The 23077-nt window shown below is 34.3% G+C and overlaps 1 protein-coding gene across 1 annotated transcript; it reads right to left on the reverse strand.

The window, feature by feature from the left end:
• Positions 1–1738: 1738 nt before the first annotated feature.
• Positions 1739–18783, reverse strand: LOC145675366 (uncharacterized). Its single transcript, XM_081745767.1, has 9 exons — positions 18524–18783; positions 14714–14845; positions 11754–11912; positions 8324–8919; positions 8021–8078; positions 5842–5973; positions 4970–5074; positions 4743–4872; positions 1739–2953 (listed from the first exon to the last, which is right to left on the reverse strand). The coding sequence occupies exons 1-9, from the start codon at positions 18713–18715 to the stop codon at positions 2778–2780; spliced, it is 1680 nt and encodes a 559-aa protein (XP_081601893.1). The 5' UTR covers positions 18716–18783; the 3' UTR covers positions 1739–2777.
• Positions 18784–23077: the final 4294 nt, after the last annotated feature.

Consider the following 23077-nt stretch of genomic DNA (forward strand, 5'->3'; position numbering starts at 1 on the left):
AAATTGTGACTGAACATCTCAATCATAAGAAACTTAATTTGTAGCGCAACAAGGTAACCCAGCTAATGTTCCAGAAATTCGACCCATCGAAAAATTTCTGGACAGTTTTGAAGGCTGCTTTCAATGCTAAGAGATGATATACTACAAACCCGGATCAGCTCATTCCACGGATCCGTTACTGCTTGAAAAACATCGATCTATTTCTTAAACAAAACCTTGTAATATCCACCAGACGTTGTATCGATAAAGTACGTCGTGAGGGATGAATTTTAGGAAAACGAAGTATAAATTTGCTTGTCTGTTTAAGTAAATTGAAGAAGAAATTTGCTCTCATTGTGCAATGCTTCACAAAGTGCATCTAGCACATTTCCGTTGGAATGTGTTTTCTAACTTTTAAAGGACATTATTCTGATACATTATCTTGATTGTTGTTGATCTCTGATATATTTGATGTTTTAAGCACTATGTCAACAAATAAAATATGGCCTCAGAGAATTCTATTGAATGTATGCAAAGGCAATTAATTTTTATTTCTATGTAGGATTGTCAGAAATCCAGTTGTGAAGAAGGAACAAAATTGATGTTATGACGCTTAGCAAATTATTCATTTTCTCCTGACTTGTACTTAGGATTAATCATTTTTTTCTTTCTTTTTTCTACTTCGCTTGGAATCTATTTTACTTTTGTTTTCCTTTTGTTTCTCAGATTTCTGCATTACTCAATATATTTTCTATTTCTATATTATATACATGTTCTACGGTACTACTACACTACGTTTTAATTCTACACAACTATTCTACTTTAACACTACTTTCTACCTACTTCATATTTTTTTATTTTTTTTATTTTTTTAAATTTTACATTTTTTTGCTTTTTATATTTTTTTATTTTTTTATTTTTTTTATTATTTTTTAATTTTTTTACTGATTTCTATATTGAGTCTATAACAGTGCATATGTATTGTGTAAAGAAACAGTTGGAATATTTGTATTACATGAAAATGATGTAAATGGCAAGGTAGAGCTTGCTCCTTTTAGGTTATCCTCAAACTGAGTGATGGGATTCTCAACTTTCGATCACTAAGTCTGAGGCTTGAAATTCGTAACCATTTTTAACTTTTACAATAAATGAAACTCTTTTGGTAAGTGTAGCACCATCATGTGTAAATACATTGACCTGAATTTTTAACACTATGTACTAGATAATTTTATAGTCCTCTTTTGTATTTAAAATCTATAGTCGCTGAAATATTTAATGTGACTCAGAGTCAGTATGTTTCTCAGAAGTCAACCCAACACATTCAGGCACTTGTCCAATTGTGATAGTGTTTAAATCCCTCCACACAGAATTCGGGAGGTTGGTCTTTGAACCACTGTCGTATGGTGACCTTCATTTCATCATATGTGAAATGTCATCTCATCAAAACCTGTCACCTTAGCGGCTTTTTTAGCAGACCCAAAATGTGAAGGCCACAGAGTGACAGGTCAATGATGTGTAATGGTGATGTGGGATGGTTCAACATTTTTCATTTGAATCGTTGGAACAAGTCCTGTACTACTGGAGCTATAGGAAACGTATATGGAAGTATTTGAAACTTTCTTTGATCTTCTGAGGTTAAGTAATGATGATTTTTGTTTTCTTGAAGAATAAAAGTGTAACAATAATCATTAAATACTGTTATAAACTCAATACAATATAAATTTCATGCAGAAATCTTTCTACTACAGTGATACCTTTGAATAACGGGCATTGATAGGACATAGCTATTTGTCTGTAAATAAAAGTTGTTAACTACAGAGAGAACGTGTTCAAATTGTTGGGGGAGTGAAATAGGAATTTGTTTTGTAAACAAATAGAAGTATCATTGAAGATATGTGTTTATGTGGAGTTGCAGGGGAAGATACAAGTACCAAGGGAAACACAAGTAGTGACTTTTTCAGGGAAGAAAAGAAATTTCGTGTAGAATTCTTGGTCTTATAATTGGTTCTCCACCATAGAAAGTGTTGAAGGAGTAACGCCAGGAAGCAATTTAGTTTGGATAGATGTATAGGAAAATGAAGAATGTTATGTGTAGTGGTTCACCAATTTATTGAGATTGAATTTGAAAGATGTTTTGTAGAAAAGAGAATTTCTGTTTACTTAGCGTGACCACGTTTTATTTTTAAATTGAAGGAAGCATTTTTTGTGCTGAATATATATAAACTGAGAACAAAGAGCTTACTAAAGCATTATGAGAAAATAACACTGCTGAGGCTCCTGTTCTATTATAATACAAACAGTTTTATAAAATCTGTCCGTATTATGGAGGTGTCCGTTATTGTGAGGTTTCACTGTATTAGATTCTACAAAACGACTTGTCGTTAAGAATTAGCAAAAGCTTACTATTGAATTTTGAGTAACTACAATTACTACATAGATTATATACACATATGTACATCATCCTTTGGTCTAATGGATGTAATCTTGAGAGGAAGTGGAATATTCTGAGGTAAAAAGATCGGTAGTTTAAATTTATTTTATAAACATAATACTTAACCCTTCTGCAAAATGACAACCTAAAGGATTGAAAAAGATGAATTAAAAGTCGCCGAGTTGAGAGTCCGTCAAATTACCCGAAATCATAACTGCAGACAAGTAATACAGAAAATTCGAGACACAGACGTCAAAGAGAAATATCGAAGACTTACAAATACATAATACAGATAAGGACATTAAAGCGAATTGATAAAACGAAATATTATGTTTAGATATTCTTATCTTTTTACCTCAATTCCTCTTTAGAGGAAGCACTCTCGCTCATCGTCGCACCAAGGAATGCAGCAGCAGCAGGGGCAAAAATAAAACTTGAAGCAGCGGCCACACTGAGATTCATGGCGGAGATGGAGTAAGTTGGGAGGAAGATCCCTGTTTCCATACTGTCTTTCCCACCTTCTTCTTCTTTCCTCTCGTTGATCTAAAATGAACAAAAATATAAAAATAATGAGGATTTGAATTATTATATTTTATACAATTTAAATAGCATTATTTCTAATTTCAGTTTTTGTACTTGGGTTCATCTGGGAACTATTAGTACTCATGGGGACTAATGATATTTAGAGGGAGGTTATATGTTGAATACAGTATTATATAATGTAGTCTAGAATACAGTAGGCTTTTCGCGTACGAAATGGGCCTAGTGTCTCAAGTCTCTGGGTATATAAGTCGCAGCGTGTCCGGCCTAAGGTCATTTCACAGTTGAAGCTAGTAGATGTATAAGTGATGGGATTCTTACAAATAGACGTAAGGGGATACTTTCAAATATCTAGGATCAATATTAATAGACGGAAACCATATTCACGAAGAAATTAAATGTAGACTAAAACCAGGGAATTCGTACTTATTCAGCTCAAAATCTCTTGTCGTAGCGAATTCTGTCGAGGAATTTGAAGCTTAAAATATATAAAACGATAATCATGCCTGTTGTGCTGTATGGTCGCTTACTCTGAGGGAAGAACATATATTGAAAATATTTGAGGACAAGATCCTGAGACGAATATTCGGACCGAAGAGGAACGTGAAAGCGGAATGACGGAAACTTCATAACGAGGAACTGCATAATTTATGCGCTTTACCAAACATTGTTAGGGTCATCAAATCTAAGAGGGTCAGGTGGACAGGTCATGTAGCCAGGCTGGAAGAAAGTAGGAACGCTTTCAAAGACTTGACTGGAAGATCAATCGGGAAACAACCATTAGGAAGACCTAGGCGCAGATAGGAGGGCAATATTAAAATGGATCTCGCAGAAATAGGAATACAAAACAGAAACTGGATCTAGTTGACTTGCGAACGCGGCATTGAACCTCTGGGTTCCAAGGCCATGAAGTTAGTTAGTTAGACGTAAGGTATTGCGCCGTGAAGATAAGTGAACTTCCCGCAAAACTGCGCTACATTTTCCAATTTTATTTCAGTAAAGGTGTAAATATTGCACAGACCTGTTAAGAAATTTGTGCTGTTTACGGGCAAGATAAGATAACAGTCACTTTCTTTGTGGAAATTTTTATATCCAAGATGCTCCTCACAGTAGGCATCCAATCACACAAAAAATAGGTGATATTCGGGCAAAAGTCGAGTAAGACCGACATATAAATAGTCATGGCTTCGCTAATGACCTAAACGTTCATAATCAAACTACCGTGTTCACTTGCGTAATAGTAGCACTTTTTTTTTATTATTATTATTATTATTTTAAATGCGAAAATCCAACTGCGACTATTAAACGAGGAAAACTGCCATTTACTTATCGCTATGATCAAGACAATTTCCAATTTTGATACATACAACACATTGTGTCAACAAAAAAATGGAGGGTGGAAGAAGTAGGTTGCTTGATCTCTATTGACAGATGGGTCACGATGTTACGTGTCAGTAAACACGAAAAGTTCTTTTGCAATTTCGAAGGAAGTCACGTTCACCAAGAGAAAACTTAAATGATTAAAATATATTAATATAATTTGAAATAAATAAATATAGACAACTAGACTTGTTTGCCACAAAAAGTTGCAATGTACTGGACTAGGTATGAATTAGTTGCATTTCAGTTCAATGGATAACATCAGTAATCAGTGCTATAAGATGGTTTCACCGTGTAACCAAGTAAACATTTGTATACTGGTACATAAAAGATTAACTCATAAAGATTAATGATCATAACTCTTATGGTGATAACACTAATTTGTACAGATTAAAATATGAAAATAACTTACACCAATTGTCGCACGGGTCCACTCCAAAGCCCAAACAAGCCGAAAACGGGGCGACAACGCATCTAGCTGCACAACTGATGACGCAACAGAGTCTACTTCGCCAAGATACAGGGTACGGATACGGCGGCTCCTGTAAAAATATGTTCTGTGAATAAATCTATAGTATCAATCTTTCAAATATACAAATAATGAATATACAAACAATATATATATGAGTCACAATTTACCTGAACTGGGTGTTCTCTCAAATTATCATCATCGACTTCTCGCGGTGACCTCTCGGTGCCCTCTTGTCGCTGTTTTCTCGGTCTTGGTTCCTGTCGCCGTTCGTGCTATAATAAAACAATAGAAATTTAATGAGAATAGAGAAGCATTATTTATTATTCTTGAAATTTCATATAGAAAACTATATATAATGATAATTCTAAGCTACTTGCGTTTCGAAAAAAAAAATCAGTATCAGTGATGTCATTCAGCTAGTTCGCACTGATTCGCCCGAACTGGTTGTTAAAATCACCTCTCCACCTAATAGAGGAGCACTTATGAAAAAGAAAAAATTAGTATTGTTCTTGAGAATCTAATATATTTATTTTCCTTTCCTTTCCAGCTTTCAAAGAGATGATTAACACCACATTAAATAATTTTCAAGTGTTTGTAGATAGTCAAGGTTTTCCTAAAGCAGAAATTCATCAAATCATCAAGGAGGCAAGAAAAATAATTAAAGTTATTGCTGAGAGTTAAGGCATTCAGTTTAATAAACAACGTAACTACAGATAAAAGAAACTCCCTCCTTGCTGAAACTCGTATCTCACCTCTGAGAATAACTTCTTGTAGGAAAGCCTTTAGAAGAATGGGATGCAACGCACTGGTAAAAACGTGGTTACACCAAGGGTATTATACACGTGCCAATTGTTGGGTTAAAAAGAAAGCAACATCCGAGTATTCTAAACATCGACTTTAATTCTAGGCTTATCTCAACACCGGCGAGTTTTGCAAACTAAATATTAAAATAAGCATTTGCATGACTTCAATCTAATACTGTTATTAGTATCCTTGGAATCAATCAATCAATAAATAAATAAATAATAAATCAGTTTACCTCCTTGATCTCCTCCACGAAAACTTCTTTGACCATCGTCTCACGATCCATCTGCGAGGTCCCAGGAGGAGAGGTGGGATGACTTCGTTCCTCAGTTGGTGGTGGAGTGGTCCGTTTTCGTGTTGCTTCCTCCTACGAAATATAAATCAAGTTATTTTAGTTCCAGTCCAAATCTGTTTCATCAATGACTCATCTTACTTGTAACAATACCCCTGTACTTTTATTTCCTACGTAATATCTCTAGTTGCATATAAACATCATTAACAGCTAGGAATTCAGCAGTATATGCGTAAACAGTGCTGTGTCAACAATAAGTACAATCTCCTACTTCAAGTGAATTTTGCCACATGTGTAGTACCATTTCTTCCAGCATATTAAAAACAGTCATTTATTATTGGTAAAGAACGACACATTTCTTAGCGCCACAAAAGTTAGTATCTTCCTTTTTTTCGATTTTCCCAAAAACTAAGCATAAGAATTTAGCTTAAAGCATATTATTTCATTCATTTCCAAGGGATCTATCGATTTATGTATGTCTTATCCATCGGCGCAAATCTGTCTTCAACATTGGAGGGGGGGGGGGGACGGGTAATACCGTTCCTTTTTTTAAGCGATGTTCAAAATAGTTATGAAGTAGAAAAATAATGCTGTGGAGGATCAAGGGAGCACAAGTGTCTTCAACATTGGGAGGCGGGCAATTTGAGGCTTATTCTGGAAGGGTGGGGTGGGGGGAGACAGAGACTCATATTACGGTAGATGAATCTGATTTCCGAGGTGAACCTGTTGTATATTATACAGCAAGGAACATCAATTTAATCTCTCTTTCCTTTGTAGCAGTCGGACACAAATAATATCATATTTCTTCTCCTCACCCCCAAAAATACACATTTCAAATCGGATTATTGGGAGGACATTCCCTCCAACTCCAAGATTGAGGGGATTTGCGCCAATGCCTTATTTTTGGACAATATATTAGTTAAATAAAAATAAAAAAATTAAGAGTTCATGATAATTTCGGGCTATATCTCATTAAGAATCTATGTCTTAATGAAAAGCTTAATGAAAGGTTACTTTAACGTTTTACCTCAATAAGCTCTCGTACAGGATAAATTATTTAAGTTTATAAATTAATTATTTTTTCCCTTCATTTTCTCAAAAACTACGCATGACCTTTTACAGTCGCACATATCATTTTGTTCTATCGATTGGTGTATTTCTCATCTGTGAACATTTTTTTTTTTTTTTTTCATTAAACGCTAAGAGTATTCTAGAATTGGGTTAAGGTACAATTGATTAGTGGATTTCGCTTTATTTCTGTAATAGAAGATCGAACTATAAGTATGGATGACAATTTCACTTCTTCCTTTTCAGAGGTAGCAGCGAAGGAAAAAAAACTGAGTTAAACTATATCCTAACCAACTATTAAATTAAACTACGGAATGCGTCTAAATACCAGTTGTCAATACCGAAATTTTCAATGGGAACCTCCATTTTCTTCAGAAGCTTATTTATTTACATAAACACACATTGCTCTTTTCAATCACATTTTATGGTTTCCATCACATAATTAAAAGAATATATATTTCAGATATGGTTAAGCTTACATCTAACATTACATAGCTTGTAGCAAATATGGTAATTCATAATACATAAATGTTTCTGTTTCAATTAATTATTGGGGTTTCATCTGTATTGTGATTTTTTTCTTTTTACCTGTGGAGTTATGCTTGCTGGTAATATGGTGAAAAATAAAAATAAAACCAATTAGTTCAGTAAATAGTTTGTATTAACTAATAAAGCTCAGCTGATAACATCATTTTCCCTGATAGCTCGAAATAATATATATGATTTGTTTCAAACTTTTCAATCTGCAAAGAATATTTGGGTCGTGGTTCTCTTGATGCAATGATCCATTATACGCTGAAGAAGATGGCGGCTTGTATTGAATTTTTCGGCATTAACGAATAGTTAGAACTGTGAGCGTCAGTTTAGTTTCTTCAGAAGTTATATCTTAATATCTTCACACTCGCAATTTATACCTTTTGTCAGAATTTTTACACTTAGCGTTAGTACAAATAGAAAAAAAATAAATTTATAAATTTCATAAATATAAATAAATAAAAAATAAAATAAATAAGAAACTACTGATTATAAATTAATTTCTATTTTATTGTCTTACCGTTCCGCTTTGTCTCCGCCGGAAGATTAAGCTTCTTATCCTTTGGAATCTAGATAAACTAAGATAAAAAAGAAATTAGAATTCGTGTGAACATAAATTCAATTTAGTGCACTAACAAATAATAAAATAAATTAATTTATTGTAAATAATTTCAATTAAGTTTGTAGTCTTATTAAGTCCATTAATATAATTCTCGGGTCTCTAACAAGCTGGGCATGAGAAATACTACGGTCGCTAAAAGTGCATAACCCACAACCATTTTCAGAATAATATATATGAATAAATAAAACTTTGAAGTATTACCTTGAACGGGGAGGCGGTCGAACAACTGGTCCATACACACGCCTCCTCTCTTCATCCTTAGGCCTCCTCTCTTCATCACTAGCTTCTTCCTCTCTGTGGCTGCCATTAGAGTGTGATCCTTCCTCTTCTTCCACTTGCACTTCAACCTCAGCTTCACCTGGTTGACCCCCTACTTCTGGAAGTGCAATTGCTGGGGTTCCCCACCTCTGGAACTGGAGGATTCGCCACAAGCAATATACACTTCTGAAGAAGTTAGTCATAGGATAGTCTTCTCGAGGAATGCCACTGAGATCGTAATCGGGCAAGTCCACGATTTGCCATGGCATTCCAATTCGAATCCTCTCAGAACTTATTAGGTAAGATAAGGACACTCCAAGGACCGAAGTCTCTGGAGTGGTCATTATCAACAAAATCTTGAGACCGCTGACACGCTGGGCCTCAGACATATTAATAATGGCAAAGATGGTGTATGATGAATAGCCATATAACATTCTCAGCCATGGTACAGACACTGGCTGCGAATGCAATGACATGACTGAGGTCGAAGTGTCAAGGATAGAACAGAAGCTCTCATCACTACTGTTGTCATATGAGTGCTAAATCAAAGAAAGAAAAACAGAGGTAAGTCACATAAAATGGACAACCATCAACAATACATTGCTTTAAACACATTAGCAATTCTTGAGAAACCTAGTTGGAGCGCAATTATGAGAAATCGCCTCAGCCCATGAGCTGTTACCAGCCTGATAACTTGAGCATGGTTTGGGCATCGGCTTCCGATGTAATTTTTTCGGAGGTTAGAACCTCGTAATTCAAGTGACTCCCCAAATGTCTCACGATGCTATATCAAAACCGAAAAACATGTACTTCCACCATAGATAGTAAATTTTAATTTTTCCGTAATATCTTGCTCAGGAGGGGGGTTAAACCTCGAACTTTTTCCTTTATATATATATATAGTGTTTCAATAAACAACACTTACAACGTTTGGGAGGTGATTCCCGAGACTAAGACAAAGAAAATTCATATGGACCTATGGAAAAAAGTGCCCAAAAGTATGGAAAAGCTATATTGCAACACTCGTTATTTCGAACACGAGAGACCGTGGAGTGGTGGTTCATACCAGTGTAAAGGAAGTTATGCATATGCATCCAAAATACATTATTCCAGTAATGTACAATGTGTGGGCAAGGGATTCCCTCATGACATAAATCCCAGACATGCTACCACCAGAATTTTTAGATATACTGTGACTTAAAAGGTGAGTCTACGTAGGGAAAAGGTAAGCTTTGACAACAGTAAATACGGAATGCGTAATCGGGACATCTGACATATTTGGGAACGCCAGCTCCGTGGTTACTCGTGTTGAGAATAACGTACGCTGGGATGTGATATGCCACAGTATATTTCACGTTTTTTAATACGTAAAAGCGTCAAATGATATACTGTATCACTTTATGAACGTTGATGGTGTTGTTTTGCGCACCCTATATACAGGCTATTTCAAAACAACACCAACAGTGTTTGGGAGGTGATTCCTGACACCAAAATAAGACAAAAAGTATATATCAAGCTGGTTGCACAAGTGCTTCCTTTCGTAGTTATAAGCTGCCGAAAACGTGGAAAAAAAAAAAAAAAACTTCAAAGCTCTATCGGGTCAAGACTTCATTTAGAAACTAGTATGTGCTCTACCCAAATATCCAAGTTTCAGAATCGTGCGGTACTTCTGCAACAATTTTTATAGAGGTAGTTGGTGAGCACTTCAAATTATATGCCGGTAGCTAAACTCCCTCTATAAAAATAGTTGCGTGAGTACCTTTGGATTCTGAAACATGTATTTTTGAATAGCGCACATATTAGTTCCTAGGTGAAGTCTTGATCTTACTACGGTAGGACCAATAGTTTTAGAGCTATGGATCTTTAAAGTTCATTCTTTTCACGTTTTCGGCAGCTTATAACTCCAAAAGGGAGCATTTGTTCATCCAGATTAGTCTATATTTTTTGTCTTATTTTGGTGTCAGGAATCACCTCCTAAACGTTGTCGGTGTTGTTTTGAAACATCCTGTATATAGAAATCACGCTAGTCCTGAAAGTATATGAAATAAAGTCCTTGAAGCCCCCTTCTCCCCGTTGATTTTATTCTGCGTATACCACTGGAAAAATATATTTAGCAACTATACAGAATATAATAAATAAAATGTTTGAATAAGAAATAATATTCATATTAAATACAGTGAACCCTTGCGTCCTGAATTTAATCCGTTTCGTAAGCTGTTTAAGAGCTAAAATTATTTTTGCCATTTAAATTAATATAAATATGCACAATTGATCTGTTCTGGCCACAGAAATGTGTTTTTGTTTTTATCTTTTTAAGCGTTTTATTGTGATGAAGGATATAAATGAAAATATTTTTAATTATCCTAAATTAGATATAATGAAGACTAAAATAATACAAAAAAATGCAAAGAAATTTTTGGACACAACACCCTGACAAATAGTGTTTATGAAAAATGCTTGAAAATACTGATAGCGTGGATACAAGTGTGTGTTTGTGTGTGCGTTCATAGCCCGAAATATCATTCGTGAACCGATATGTGTACGAATAGAGGGATTCGTGAACTGTGGTCCACTCTATTAAACAAACGAAATATTATTAAACAAACAAGTTTCGTATGAAACTACGGTAGACTTCCAAATTATACAAATTTAATACTTAAACTTGAAGTAGTACCTCTATAACTACAGGTTACAATAGAAAAATAAGATCAAAGATAAGGCCTGTTCCTCGGACGCTGAATTCATATCAAAAAGCCATTATTCGCTATCTATTACTGTTTTGCTTCTATGGTGATCAGCGTTGAAACCGGAAATAGTTGATTTTTTACCACTTCCGATTTGAATACAGAATTAAGAGTTGATGGAACCTATTCTTGCACGCTGAAGAGATTGCAAAAAAAAAATCTTTTTATCTTTTATTGGTTTTGCTCTATTGAAGTCAGTATTAAGACCGGAAGTACTAGTAATTTCAACCACTTGTGGTTTTGGTAGAGTGTTGTAGGTTGTGACGGTATGTTCTCTTAAGACGATGATCGATTACAGACGATGACCGCTTGTTGCTGTCTATTACCATTTTTGATCTATGGCAACCAACGTTGAAACAGGAAATGGTAAAGAATTAATGGAGGAGATATAACCTATTCTTGAGACGCTGAAATGATTGGGAAAACCTTCTTCTTGATATCTCTTACCGTTTTTGTTCTGATATCTTTCGACAGACGGACGGAAAGAACTGTTGTATAAGACTCCGACATTTATGCACAGCATAGTATGGAAGTCTGATAATTCGTTCATATAGAGCTATACTTATTTTCGTAAATATTAAGATAAAAATTACAAGGTACTAAAGCAGTAGAAACTGATGCAGACATACCTCAGAAACAGTACTCCAGCTACCGGTACTACTACTAGAGTACCGTCTGTCTCCAGTGATAGCTTCCTCACGGTCTCCTGTCAAATCCGGGTTTGTGTTTTCTGTCATATCCAGGTAATCGATCGAGTAGAAACTCTCCGTTGAATCTGAGCTATTCTCCTAAAATAATAATAATAATATAGAAAATTATATATATATTTAAAATTCTACAGCGTTAACGTCTACTCAGAGTGTACACTCATTTTTTTAAAGGTAATCTGTATTTATTTAAGATTTAAGTACGAGGTATCCCTATAAACTTTAACAATTACAGCTGCCTCCCTTTAAAATATCACCATAGTATAACAAAACTGGAAACACCTTTGTCTAAGCTTCCTGTTAGTTTGATGCAGTCTGTATCTGGATAAGCCTGTGACAAATGTATGTAGTGTGAAGTCATCGTACGAAACACGTGTAACGAAATAGAGCAATATTCTAACACTACGCTTTGTTACAAATTGGATAAATCTTTTATCGAAACGTTGCAGATATGGATACAAAAGTGTTGAGGATGATACAAGGTCACAACTCCATTGGACGTCAAGGAATGAGGCAAATATGGAAAAATATCGTTGAAATTTGATAAACATATAATTCCACAGCAATTGTCAACCATGTTCGAGATAAACAAAGAAAAGTTTTGGTTAATTTTAAGGAAGGACCTGAAAATGAGGAAGATGTGTGTTTGTTTTGCAAATGTCTCTGATTTTTTAACAGAACAGTAAAAAAAAAAAAAAAAAAAAAAAAAAAAAAAAAAAAAGCCAATAAGAAAGAATAATATGAGGATTCGGTGGCTACTGCAGTACAGGAGAACACCTTTCTGAAGTACATTGTGGTGGGCGATCAAACCTGACGTTCAAAACTTTTGTACAACGACATCACACTATGTGCATTTGTCGAACGTTTACTCAAATACAAATTGCACAAAACTAATTTAAACAGGCACTAATAAAAAATCTTAGACAAAAGTATTTCCAGTGTTATTTTACTTTTTTTTAGGTTCAATTGAGTTGATTTTGAGTTTAACGATCCTTCCAGCAGCGAGGTTATATGAGACGGGACCTATTGATTAACGTGGAATCCGAACCACATGAGCTCCCGGCGGGAATCGAACTTGGGCCTCCCTTGCTTAAGTTCGAGTACCTTTATAGGCGCATCTCGTAATATTAAACCTTAGCCGTACCAATCACTTACATCCCTAATAAAGTACTTGGATATTTTAAAAATGCGAGTAAGTAACTTAAAATATATTTTAAAAACCTGTGACAATGAAACTTATCATATAATTACCTCTGTATAAACATCTACAAATTTTATTTTATTTGTGGGGCCGCGGTGGCTCAGTGGTAGAGCGTTCATTTCTGGTGCTTGGGATCCCGGGTTTGATCCCAACTCCCGTGTGGATGAGTTTCATTGGGGTTCTCCCATTTCCTCCCACTTTCTTCATTCCACCATTTTTATTCGTTTCTCATCATCACCTTCTCCTTTAGCCTAGCCGGCATATCGTGAGACGTAAAACTCAAATATTTCATTTCATTTTTTTTATTTTATTAATATTTTTACCATTATAAATAAATAAATAAATAAAAATATATATTAATTAATCTTTAAGGTAACGTAGAAGAAAGAAATACAAGTGGCAACATTGAAGAAATTTAACAAGTTTGTTTTAAGAGAAAGTGCCTATGTTCAAATATGTAAGAGAAAGAATTCATCTATTTTTCTGCTATACTCGTACACGAATTTTTAAATATTTGAATAGTTATTAAATATTCTAGAGCTCACTGATAGAACGCTCACCTCTGGTGAGACGAGACCCTGATTTGATCACAGACTGTGTGAATTTATGGTAGACAGCATCGTGTTTGTAAAGTTTCATTATGTTCTTCCGCATTTTCATTCCACCAGTTTTTTCATATTCATTTAGTTTCACTAATGATCCGTTTCCTTTAGCCTAAAGGGCATAATCATGGGACGTAAATTTAGTTTAATTTCCTATAATAATAATAATAATAATAATAATAATAATAATAATAATAATAATAATAATAATAATAATAATAATAATAATAATCCATTCTAAATTGAATAAGCAAAGACATGTATTTTTTAATAATTGGTTCATATGAAAGACATCATTTCTAAATATTAAACAAAATTTCATTTATTTTCGTATCAAAATTTACAAGCTACCAAGGCAAGAGAAACGTTGTGATAGGCAACAAAATCTCACAGAAAGAGTATCCAAATTAATGGAGTCATGAATTAAGTTACGGGTATATGTATAATACGGATATCGGGGAAATTTTAGGTCTTCAGATTGACAATCGAGTTACGCAGACAAGCTGAGTTGAGTTGATTTTGAGTTTAACGCCCCTCTCAGTAGCGAGGCTATATGAGACGGGACCTACTGATTAACGTGGAATCCGAACCACATGAGCTCCCGCCGGGAACCGAACAAGGGTCTCCCACGCCAAAGGCGCGTACGCTAACCGCTTAGCCACGAAGGAGCTCAAGCAGACAAGTTGAATAGTATGTATCATTTATTAAAAATAATAAAAAATGTATCACGAAAATCTATTTGACGATTCTAATTGATGTTTTAATTCTTAATATGCTATTAATTTATTTTAAGAATATCACAATAGTTAAGTTTATATATGTTTAATTATTGTAATAATCGCCACACACACACACACACACAAAATGAACCATATAAAGCAATTCTAAAGAAAGTTAAAATATCGCTTTCTACATTTCACCTTATTACTGTCATTAAATCACATATATTTATCTTTTATGATGAGAAACATGAGGTTATTATCCAGATAAAAAGACTAATTTCTAATGCAACAATATTATACAATGTTGAACAATTCAAGTATACTGACCTCGTGTTCACTGGTTCTGCGACAACTTACAGTAGCAAGCTGGAGATCCAGAACACAGGAACTGATATCAATCCTCGCTCTTCTTATAGTTTCCATCAGATATTCCTCTTCTGTGGCCAATCTCTGCTCCAAGTCCATTCCTCGGTTGACGAATTCGTCCACCTGAAAAAAGAAATAAATACACAATGTAAAGCTTTTTGTTTATAAAGTATAATATGGAGTGTCCACAAAGTTCTCTGCCATTACAATGAAACATAGCTCGTAAACTATACGAGATAGAGACATGCGGTTTTGTACGTGTTCTATAAAGTAACCAAGAAAGTTCTGTCGCTTTTCGTGCAGGTCTGTGTTCCATGGCCCTCACACCGCGAGTTGAATGTTAATGGAGATAAGGCAAAGGTCAGTTATTGGTGTGGGTATATCCAACATACTACCTGGTTGTGGCAGTTCACTTACACCGTGAACTTGCGTGAGAACAGAGTGAACATGGAACCTCCACAGTGCGTCATAAGGGCTTGTATGCTGTATGAGTTCAAATTAGGGTCAAACGTCGCTGCAGCGTAGCGGAAGATATGTCAAGCCTTTAGTGAGGGTGTCGTGACTACGCGGACAGTGCAGCGGTGGTTTAACAAGTTTAAGGACGGTGGCGAAACACTCGAAGACACACCACGGGCCGGAACACCAACACGTGTACAATATGAAGATCTTCAGGCAGCAATTGAGGCGAACAGTGGTCAGACATGTGAGGAACTGGGACCACAAATCAGTGTGAGTGGAGAAACCATTCGGCAGCTCCTCCTTCAACTTGGAAGGCACTGCAAGTTGGGTCGATGGGTCCCATATGATTTGACTCCTTGCCAGACAGCAACACGAGCAGACACTTGTTTCTTTACTGTCAAGTCTGAGGAAGGAAAAATTTCTGGGCAGGGTGTTGACATGTGATGAAAAGTGGGTCCTATACAAAGCTCCACGGTGCCGTCATTATTGGTTAGCATCCTATGAACCGGTTCCAAAACAGCCGAAATCAGCACTGCACCAGAAGGTCTTCTTGTGTGTTTAGTGGACTGCTCGCGGCATCGTGCACCGGTAACTGCTACCAGCTGGTCAGAGATCAATGTAACTGAGTACTGTCAGCAGTTGAGCCGTGTTCAAGAAAAACTCAAAACTCTGGAGCCAGCACTTCTGAATCGCAAAGGGATCCTCTTGTTACAGAACAACGCTAAGCCTCACGTGGCTAGGATGACCCGGAACACCATTCTGCGCCTTGGATGGGAAATACTATTGTATCCACCATATTCCTCGAACATTGCACCGTCCGATTATCACCTGTTCCATTCCTTGGACAATCCCTCAGAGAACGCCAGTTCAAATCCCTAGTAGAGGTGCAAAATGCACTTGGTATCTTCTTCGCTTCACGATCCACCAAATTCTACAGCGATGGCATCCATGGCCTTCCAGATAGTTAGCAGAAGATCGTCGATGCTGATGGGAATTATTTTTGATCTTGCAGGTACATTTTAGGTGACATATCGGTTTGAAGGTGGTGAGTGAAAAAGCGACAGAACTTCCTTGGTTACCTTTATACATCTCTACAAAGTTTTATTGCCAATTACACTACTTCTACACGTGCCAATCTATTTGCCTTCAGGATATCGAGACGATATTCAAGCTCTATCCATATATGCTACAACATAGCAGCATCAACAAGTCAGTTAAGTTTTCGTAACAATCTGTGTACGAAGTGCGGCAAGATCTGGAACAGGGGTTTCGTAGGCACTAACCTTGACCACCACAATCCGTCTCTCAGGGAAACGTCATTTCAAAAACTTCCTAACATCTCGAGACCAATGAGGAGGTACTCCATCGTGTTGGAAGGTTATGTTTGGCCTTCAGTTCCATCATCTGAGAGAGTAGGTGCTCATGCAACATGTCATAGTAAGCTGCCCATGTAACCGTGTTCTCAGCAAAGAAAAAATGGACCGATTACTCTACCATACATAAGAGCACACCAAACTTTAAATTTTGGGCTAACACGAACATGTTCACGAATGACATACTAATGTTCAGAGCCTCATATCCGAACGACCAGAGCTGACATGTAACTCGAAAATTGAAAACATGGGCAAACGGCACGTAATATTGGTATACATCTCGTATTGTAAAATTTTTATTATACTGTATGTACTCTTTAGGGGAAAACAGATGTATGGTTTATGCCTATAAATGAATGATTTAATTATTGTCAGAGAAAATTGAACATGGAACGGGAGAAATGATTGCCAGAGTTCAGAAAGAGGTTCCATGAAACCACAATCAGTCAATAGATGACGTCACAAACATGCTTGGACTCTCTCAAGGATTAGTTGACGCTATCTATATATATAATCGGTATACGCGATACGGAATTACACGTGAAAATACACACGGTACTAACACTATCAGCCGTGAAGGAGTTGACCAGTCCAACTCCAAAGAGTCATTAGATCATGAAAAGATTTATATGAAGTCTGTGAGAAAGTATATTCTTTAAAAGTAAAAAAATATACTTTCATATCAGTACATCTGTGCTGAAGTTATGCGTGAGCATGCTCACAGTGAAGTCGATTAATTACGATATTAACACTATCCATTGAGGAGTTTCATGGTTTAGCTCCGATGATTATCATCAAATCCTAATAAAAATTTATATAAAATAACCATGAGAACATACTTTTTTTAACCAAAAAGTAAATCAATAAAATAGGTGCATCTATGTCGACTTTATACGCGATCATACACACAATTATAGTACGAAAACTCAGCCATTCAAAAGTTTCATGACCTAGTTCCGAAGAATATGATTAGATCCTCATGAAATTTATGTGGAACACCCGGGAAAGAATACTCTTTCAAACAAACAAACAAACAAAAACATTAAAGTCAGTGCATATGTGTCGAAGAATTATGCTTGATTATGCGCACAACATATATATATATATATATATATATATATATATATATATATATATATATATATATATAAATAGGTCGAATGAGAACATCATTTTGTTTTGAAGCGGCTATAAGGGTATGAGTTGAGTTGATTTTGAATTTAACGTCCCTTCCAGCAGCGAGGCTATACGAGACACGAACTACTGTTTAACGTGGAATCTGAACCACATGAGCTCTCGCTGGGGATCGAACCCGGGTCTCCCACGCCAAACATTAAGACATTCAAGATGCTATAGCTCAACTGATTTCAGAGTTAACAACAAATCATGACAACCTACCTTGACATAACTTGATGCATCTGTGACTTATAATTCAATATTGTTATGTTGCATGATCTCTAAATCCCAAATAATCTTATTACTTCAAAGTTACCTTCATTACTGAGAATGACTACTTGGTTTCCCTGACATTTAAGAACTTTTCAATAATTTGTCCCACATATTCAATATAAAGAACTTCTCAATAATTTTCCTGATTTTCTCTAACAAAAATCAAATTCCCTCATATTCCCCGATTTTCTGGGTCAGTGGGAACCCTGTTATATATAGAAAGATTACTTCCATTACCTCTGTAGTGCGGGCATCCAACATCATTTTTTTAAGTTAAGAAGTATTGCTTAGTTTGTTAGGCTTTGTTAAATTTATCAAAGACGTAATCCCTTCCTACACCATCCCTAGGAAGTACTAGTAGTGTGTTAAACCCACAATATTTTTTTCAAGTTGTAAGACATGTGTAGATATATTTGTAGATGACAGTTTTTTAAAAAATTTTTTCTGATACTATTCTGTAAATAAGCTGACGAAAATTAATTATACTGTGAATCAGCTAAGTCATTAAATGGATTCTAACCTGGTCTTGGACATTTCTTCTGCCTTCTTCTGGTTCTTGTAAAACATCCTGCAATCTTCTTCCTTCCGCTAGCAATGTGCGGGTAGACTCTTCGATCTGTCTGCGAGCAGACGCAAGAATTCTTATACACTCATACATTGTCCTATCTGTAAAGAAAGGCGATAACACGTTAGTTAGGGAAATTTTGTTCATTTTCGAACAACTTAGGAACGCAAATTAGATTTATATTTTGCGCGAGTAAAAGTCATGCAATCCAATGGATCGTGTTAATTAAAAAAAAAACTATCGGAATCTTATTTGCGCTCCTATGCTGAGTCTTATTTCTAGAGAAGTCTACCAGTATCTACAACATCCGTTAGTGACCTTTTTTTATTTTGCGTTATACCATTTGTTATAACACTCACTTTTTGTACAATACAACTGCTTGACTGATGACTCAAATGTTAATTTCATGTTGGTTTCATGACACCTTAAAGGTGCAGCAATATACTTTTGCGTGTCAGAAAATATCTGCTATTTGATTGTCCTTTTCGTTTTAAGAAATATTTATAAATAATTTAGTTCTGTTTTGAGATTATATACATTGTTTATTATTATTATTATTATTATTATTATTATTATTATTATTATTATTATTATTTTAATATAAAATAGAGGTATACTATTCCAGAAATAAATGTAAATAAAGATAACTTGTCTTTTTCCTTCTCTTTTAGAAATAATAGATTAAAATGTTACAGTAAAGTAACTGAAATGATGAACAATAATCTTACTTCATTTACAATTTAAACTTTAATGGATACTAGCAAATTGAAGGGCATATTAACAGTAGCTGAATTGTTAACAGTTTCTGTAGGATAACTTTTTATTTATTTAGCAGCTGTTATTAGTTGATAATCGATAACGTTTTATTGATTTAGTAACTGTTATTATAAGTAGGTCAGTAACGGAATGTTTACTACATCTACTTTCTTCTTCATTTTGGTTTGTTGGGCTACATCCATAATTAACTATTTACTACTCACAATCTACGTTCGTATCTAATGGATGTATGCCCTCTAGAACCTGCATTATCTACAATACCATGAACTACTTTACTTGTCAATTTATTTTAATGCAGGCTTTGCAACGTTATCTACTTCACTCACAATGTACAACGAATTCAAGTCAAGAAACAATGTTAGAAAACTGTCTTTATATTAGTTGATTGTTCCGAAGCTATATGTTCCATTTTAGTGGTAAGGATATGTATAGTTTGTGTGGAGTCCCAACCATATGCATTAGTACACAAGAAAACGAAGTTGGGTCTTCCAACTAAAAGCGAAAACGCTAATTACTTCGTCATGAAGCACTTCTAATGGACTGTGGTTGCTCAGTGATAGAGAACTCACCTTTAGTGCATGAGATTCCTGGTTTGATCCCAGCTCACGCCAATTAGGCTTATTGATATGGTGGACAAACACCGTGTCACGGACGTTTCAGAGGTTCTCCCGTTTCCTCCTACTTTCTTCATTCCACTATCTTGTCTTTTATTATCATCACCGTCTAACTTAGTCTTGGAACATAATCGTGGGACATTATTTAAAAAAAAAAAAGTAACGAAGTACCTCTAGTGTCTCCTCAAGAATCACATTAGACTATATTTCCAGTAGAAGCTACATAAAGCACAACAGTTTTCATATTGGAAACATAATTCTTTGTTTGAAATTTGGTTCGAACGGGGGAAAGTGCACCTAAAAAATCTTCAGTGAAGACAATTTACAAGTACATTTAAAAAAATGTTTTGGTAATTTTTACAGAGTTGTTCATGTAAAATACATAAATCGGCTTTTGATAAATTTAATGATTTCATTTATTTAATTATGTATTTTGGAACTTAAGTTTTAAGAGCGAACATTTACCGAAGAAATAAGGATAAAATATCCAAAAACTATCTATATTTCGACAGTATTTTTTAAATATTTTATATTTATTACTATTTTATTATATTTATTATTTTATTTCTTATTATTTATTATTAAAGTTATTATTTTATACTATTTTACAAAAACAAGAAGTTTGACTTGAATTAACTGCACATGTAAGTCTACTGAATTCTAACTACGCTACTTGGCCAAAATGAAATATGTGGAAAGTCTGGAGAACATACAGCAGATGGCACAGTGCTAAGATGGACCAGCACTTCAGGAATTAACATTCTGATGGAAATCTGAGAACTGGAACAGCTTATTTCACTGAAAGCATTGATGGTTTGATTCGGAGACATCAGCATGGACTTGTAACGGAGACATTGGCTATCGAAGTCGATGAACTGGAACAATCAGAGGCAGTAGTTTTCGACGTTTGTGATAAATACCCCCCTCCCAGCTTTCGACGATCTTGACATGTAGCACCCTTTCGAACTTTCGACGATCACGACTTTTACCCCCCTCCCATCATTATATTTCGTTTAGATAATTAATTAGAATTAAACTTAGTAATTAGAATTAAGCATACTAACTTATCAGAATTTAAAAATAGTAAACAATGAAATACAATATAAAAATCAAATTATAAATAAAAACAGTATACAAAATTTAAAATATCTAAAAATAAGGTTATTATATAATAAACAATATGTAAATTGTAAAATATCAAAAAATATAAACAAAATTATTATAAAGAATAAGTACTCAAAAAAATACATAATATAAAAATTATTAAAACATCCTTCCAAACACGGGTAAACAACGCACAAAAAATAATTACAAAAATACAAATAAACGAATAAAAATTTTGTATAAGGTGAAAAAATAACTATCATTAAAATATCATAAAGAAATATCAAAATTGGAAACATACCAGTTAAGAAGCATGGAGATTTCATTACTATAACACACAATTGTCGACGAAAGAAAATAACATGTGTCAAAGGAAAATTGTATATACACACACAAAAAAACATACAAATACTTTAAAACACACAAACAGAGTAATACGTACGTACATAAAATATAAAATTTTAAGTCTGAACGTATATCTGAAAAAAGATACATAAAACAAATACTGTATACAAAATTCAAAATTAAAAAGAACAATAGTTCAGGATATGATTTATTTTTTTTTTAATGTAAAATCATGAATATCCAAGCCCATACTAATAGTGGAATAAAAAATGTATAAAATTTAATTATAAAAATGGTATAAGATAGGTAAAAAGAACCAAAATATTGGTAATAAAGAAAAAAAACAGAATGAAAAAAGTTTGAAATGTAAATATATATAAAAGTGTGTGAAAGAAATTATAAAAAATAAAACAATAACTGAAAAGAAACAGAGAAAGGTATGCATTATACATAAAAATACACAACTTCAGAGAAATAATTTATAATAAAGAGATTCAAGGTTATATTACTACACTTACTTCCATAAAAACTGAAAAAAAAAGTGCTAAAGTTATACATCGGACTCAACTGAAGAAAGTATATGACTTCATAGGCACTAGAATTGTTACATTAAGAGAAAAGTCCTACATTATACACAAAATGAAATATAAATATATATATGACACAAAAAGCATACAAAATTATAACTATTATTATTTGTACATACATACAGGCCCGTAGCTAGGGAGGGGCTAGAGGGGACCTAAATTATTTTTTGCCCCCTCCAAAAATAACTGAAGAGAATTTTCAAACTGACTCAAAACTAGTGAAATTCTTGCAATTATTTTTACCAAATTAAATTCAACTTTGCGAATTCTACTTATTTCTGTGTTTCTTCCTAGATGCACCAACATTTTCCATTGCCTTTACCCATTTCAAGAATTTCAAGCCGTATCCTATTATTGCAACCATGACAAGCATCCAAGGATACCAGGCGCACTTCCAAACAACAGCATCATTGTTCACAACGTTAGTTGTGAATATTAATAAACTGCAGTGTCCCGCTTATTTTGGAAGGTAGAAAAATGAGTGCAAACGTTGAATAAAACATATACTTCTATTTTGTATTAATATATTCTAAAATTGCTGTAATAATTATAATTTTGTTCTAATGTTTAAAAAATAAATACTTCAATTTTAATTATTAATATGAGACAAAGTACTTCACAAAGAGCTTGTATTAAGTGCACAAAAATGAAACAAAAAAATGTACGGTTTCGATAATATAAAAATAAAATACAGATTCTGTAAATAATAAATAAATAAATATACAATTTTATGGTGTTTTTTGATGTCTTTGTCATTGCCCTCTCAGTCTTCATTTCTTCCGCCCCCCCCCCCTTCCCCTATTAAATCAGGCTGGCTACGGGCCTGCATACATACATTAAAATATGTAAAACATTAGGTTAAAATCTTAGAATTAGGTGAAACGTCTACCGAATATAAACAAATGAAACTTTATTATAGATAACATGAACAATTAAGGAAAATGTACCAGAAAACATGTAAAACTAGTATTATTGCATGCGTGTAAAGTATAAAGAAACACACACACAATATATAATCATAAAAATACACTAAAATGGAGAGAAATATAAATAAGATACAGAAATAGTGCAAATGTAATAAG

This window comes from Thermobia domestica, chromosome 18, assembly GCF_964235325.1.
Source record: "Thermobia domestica chromosome 18, izTheDome1.hap1.1, whole genome shotgun sequence".
NCBI classification, from domain to species: Eukaryota; Metazoa; Arthropoda; class Insecta; order Zygentoma; family Lepismatidae; genus Thermobia; species Thermobia domestica.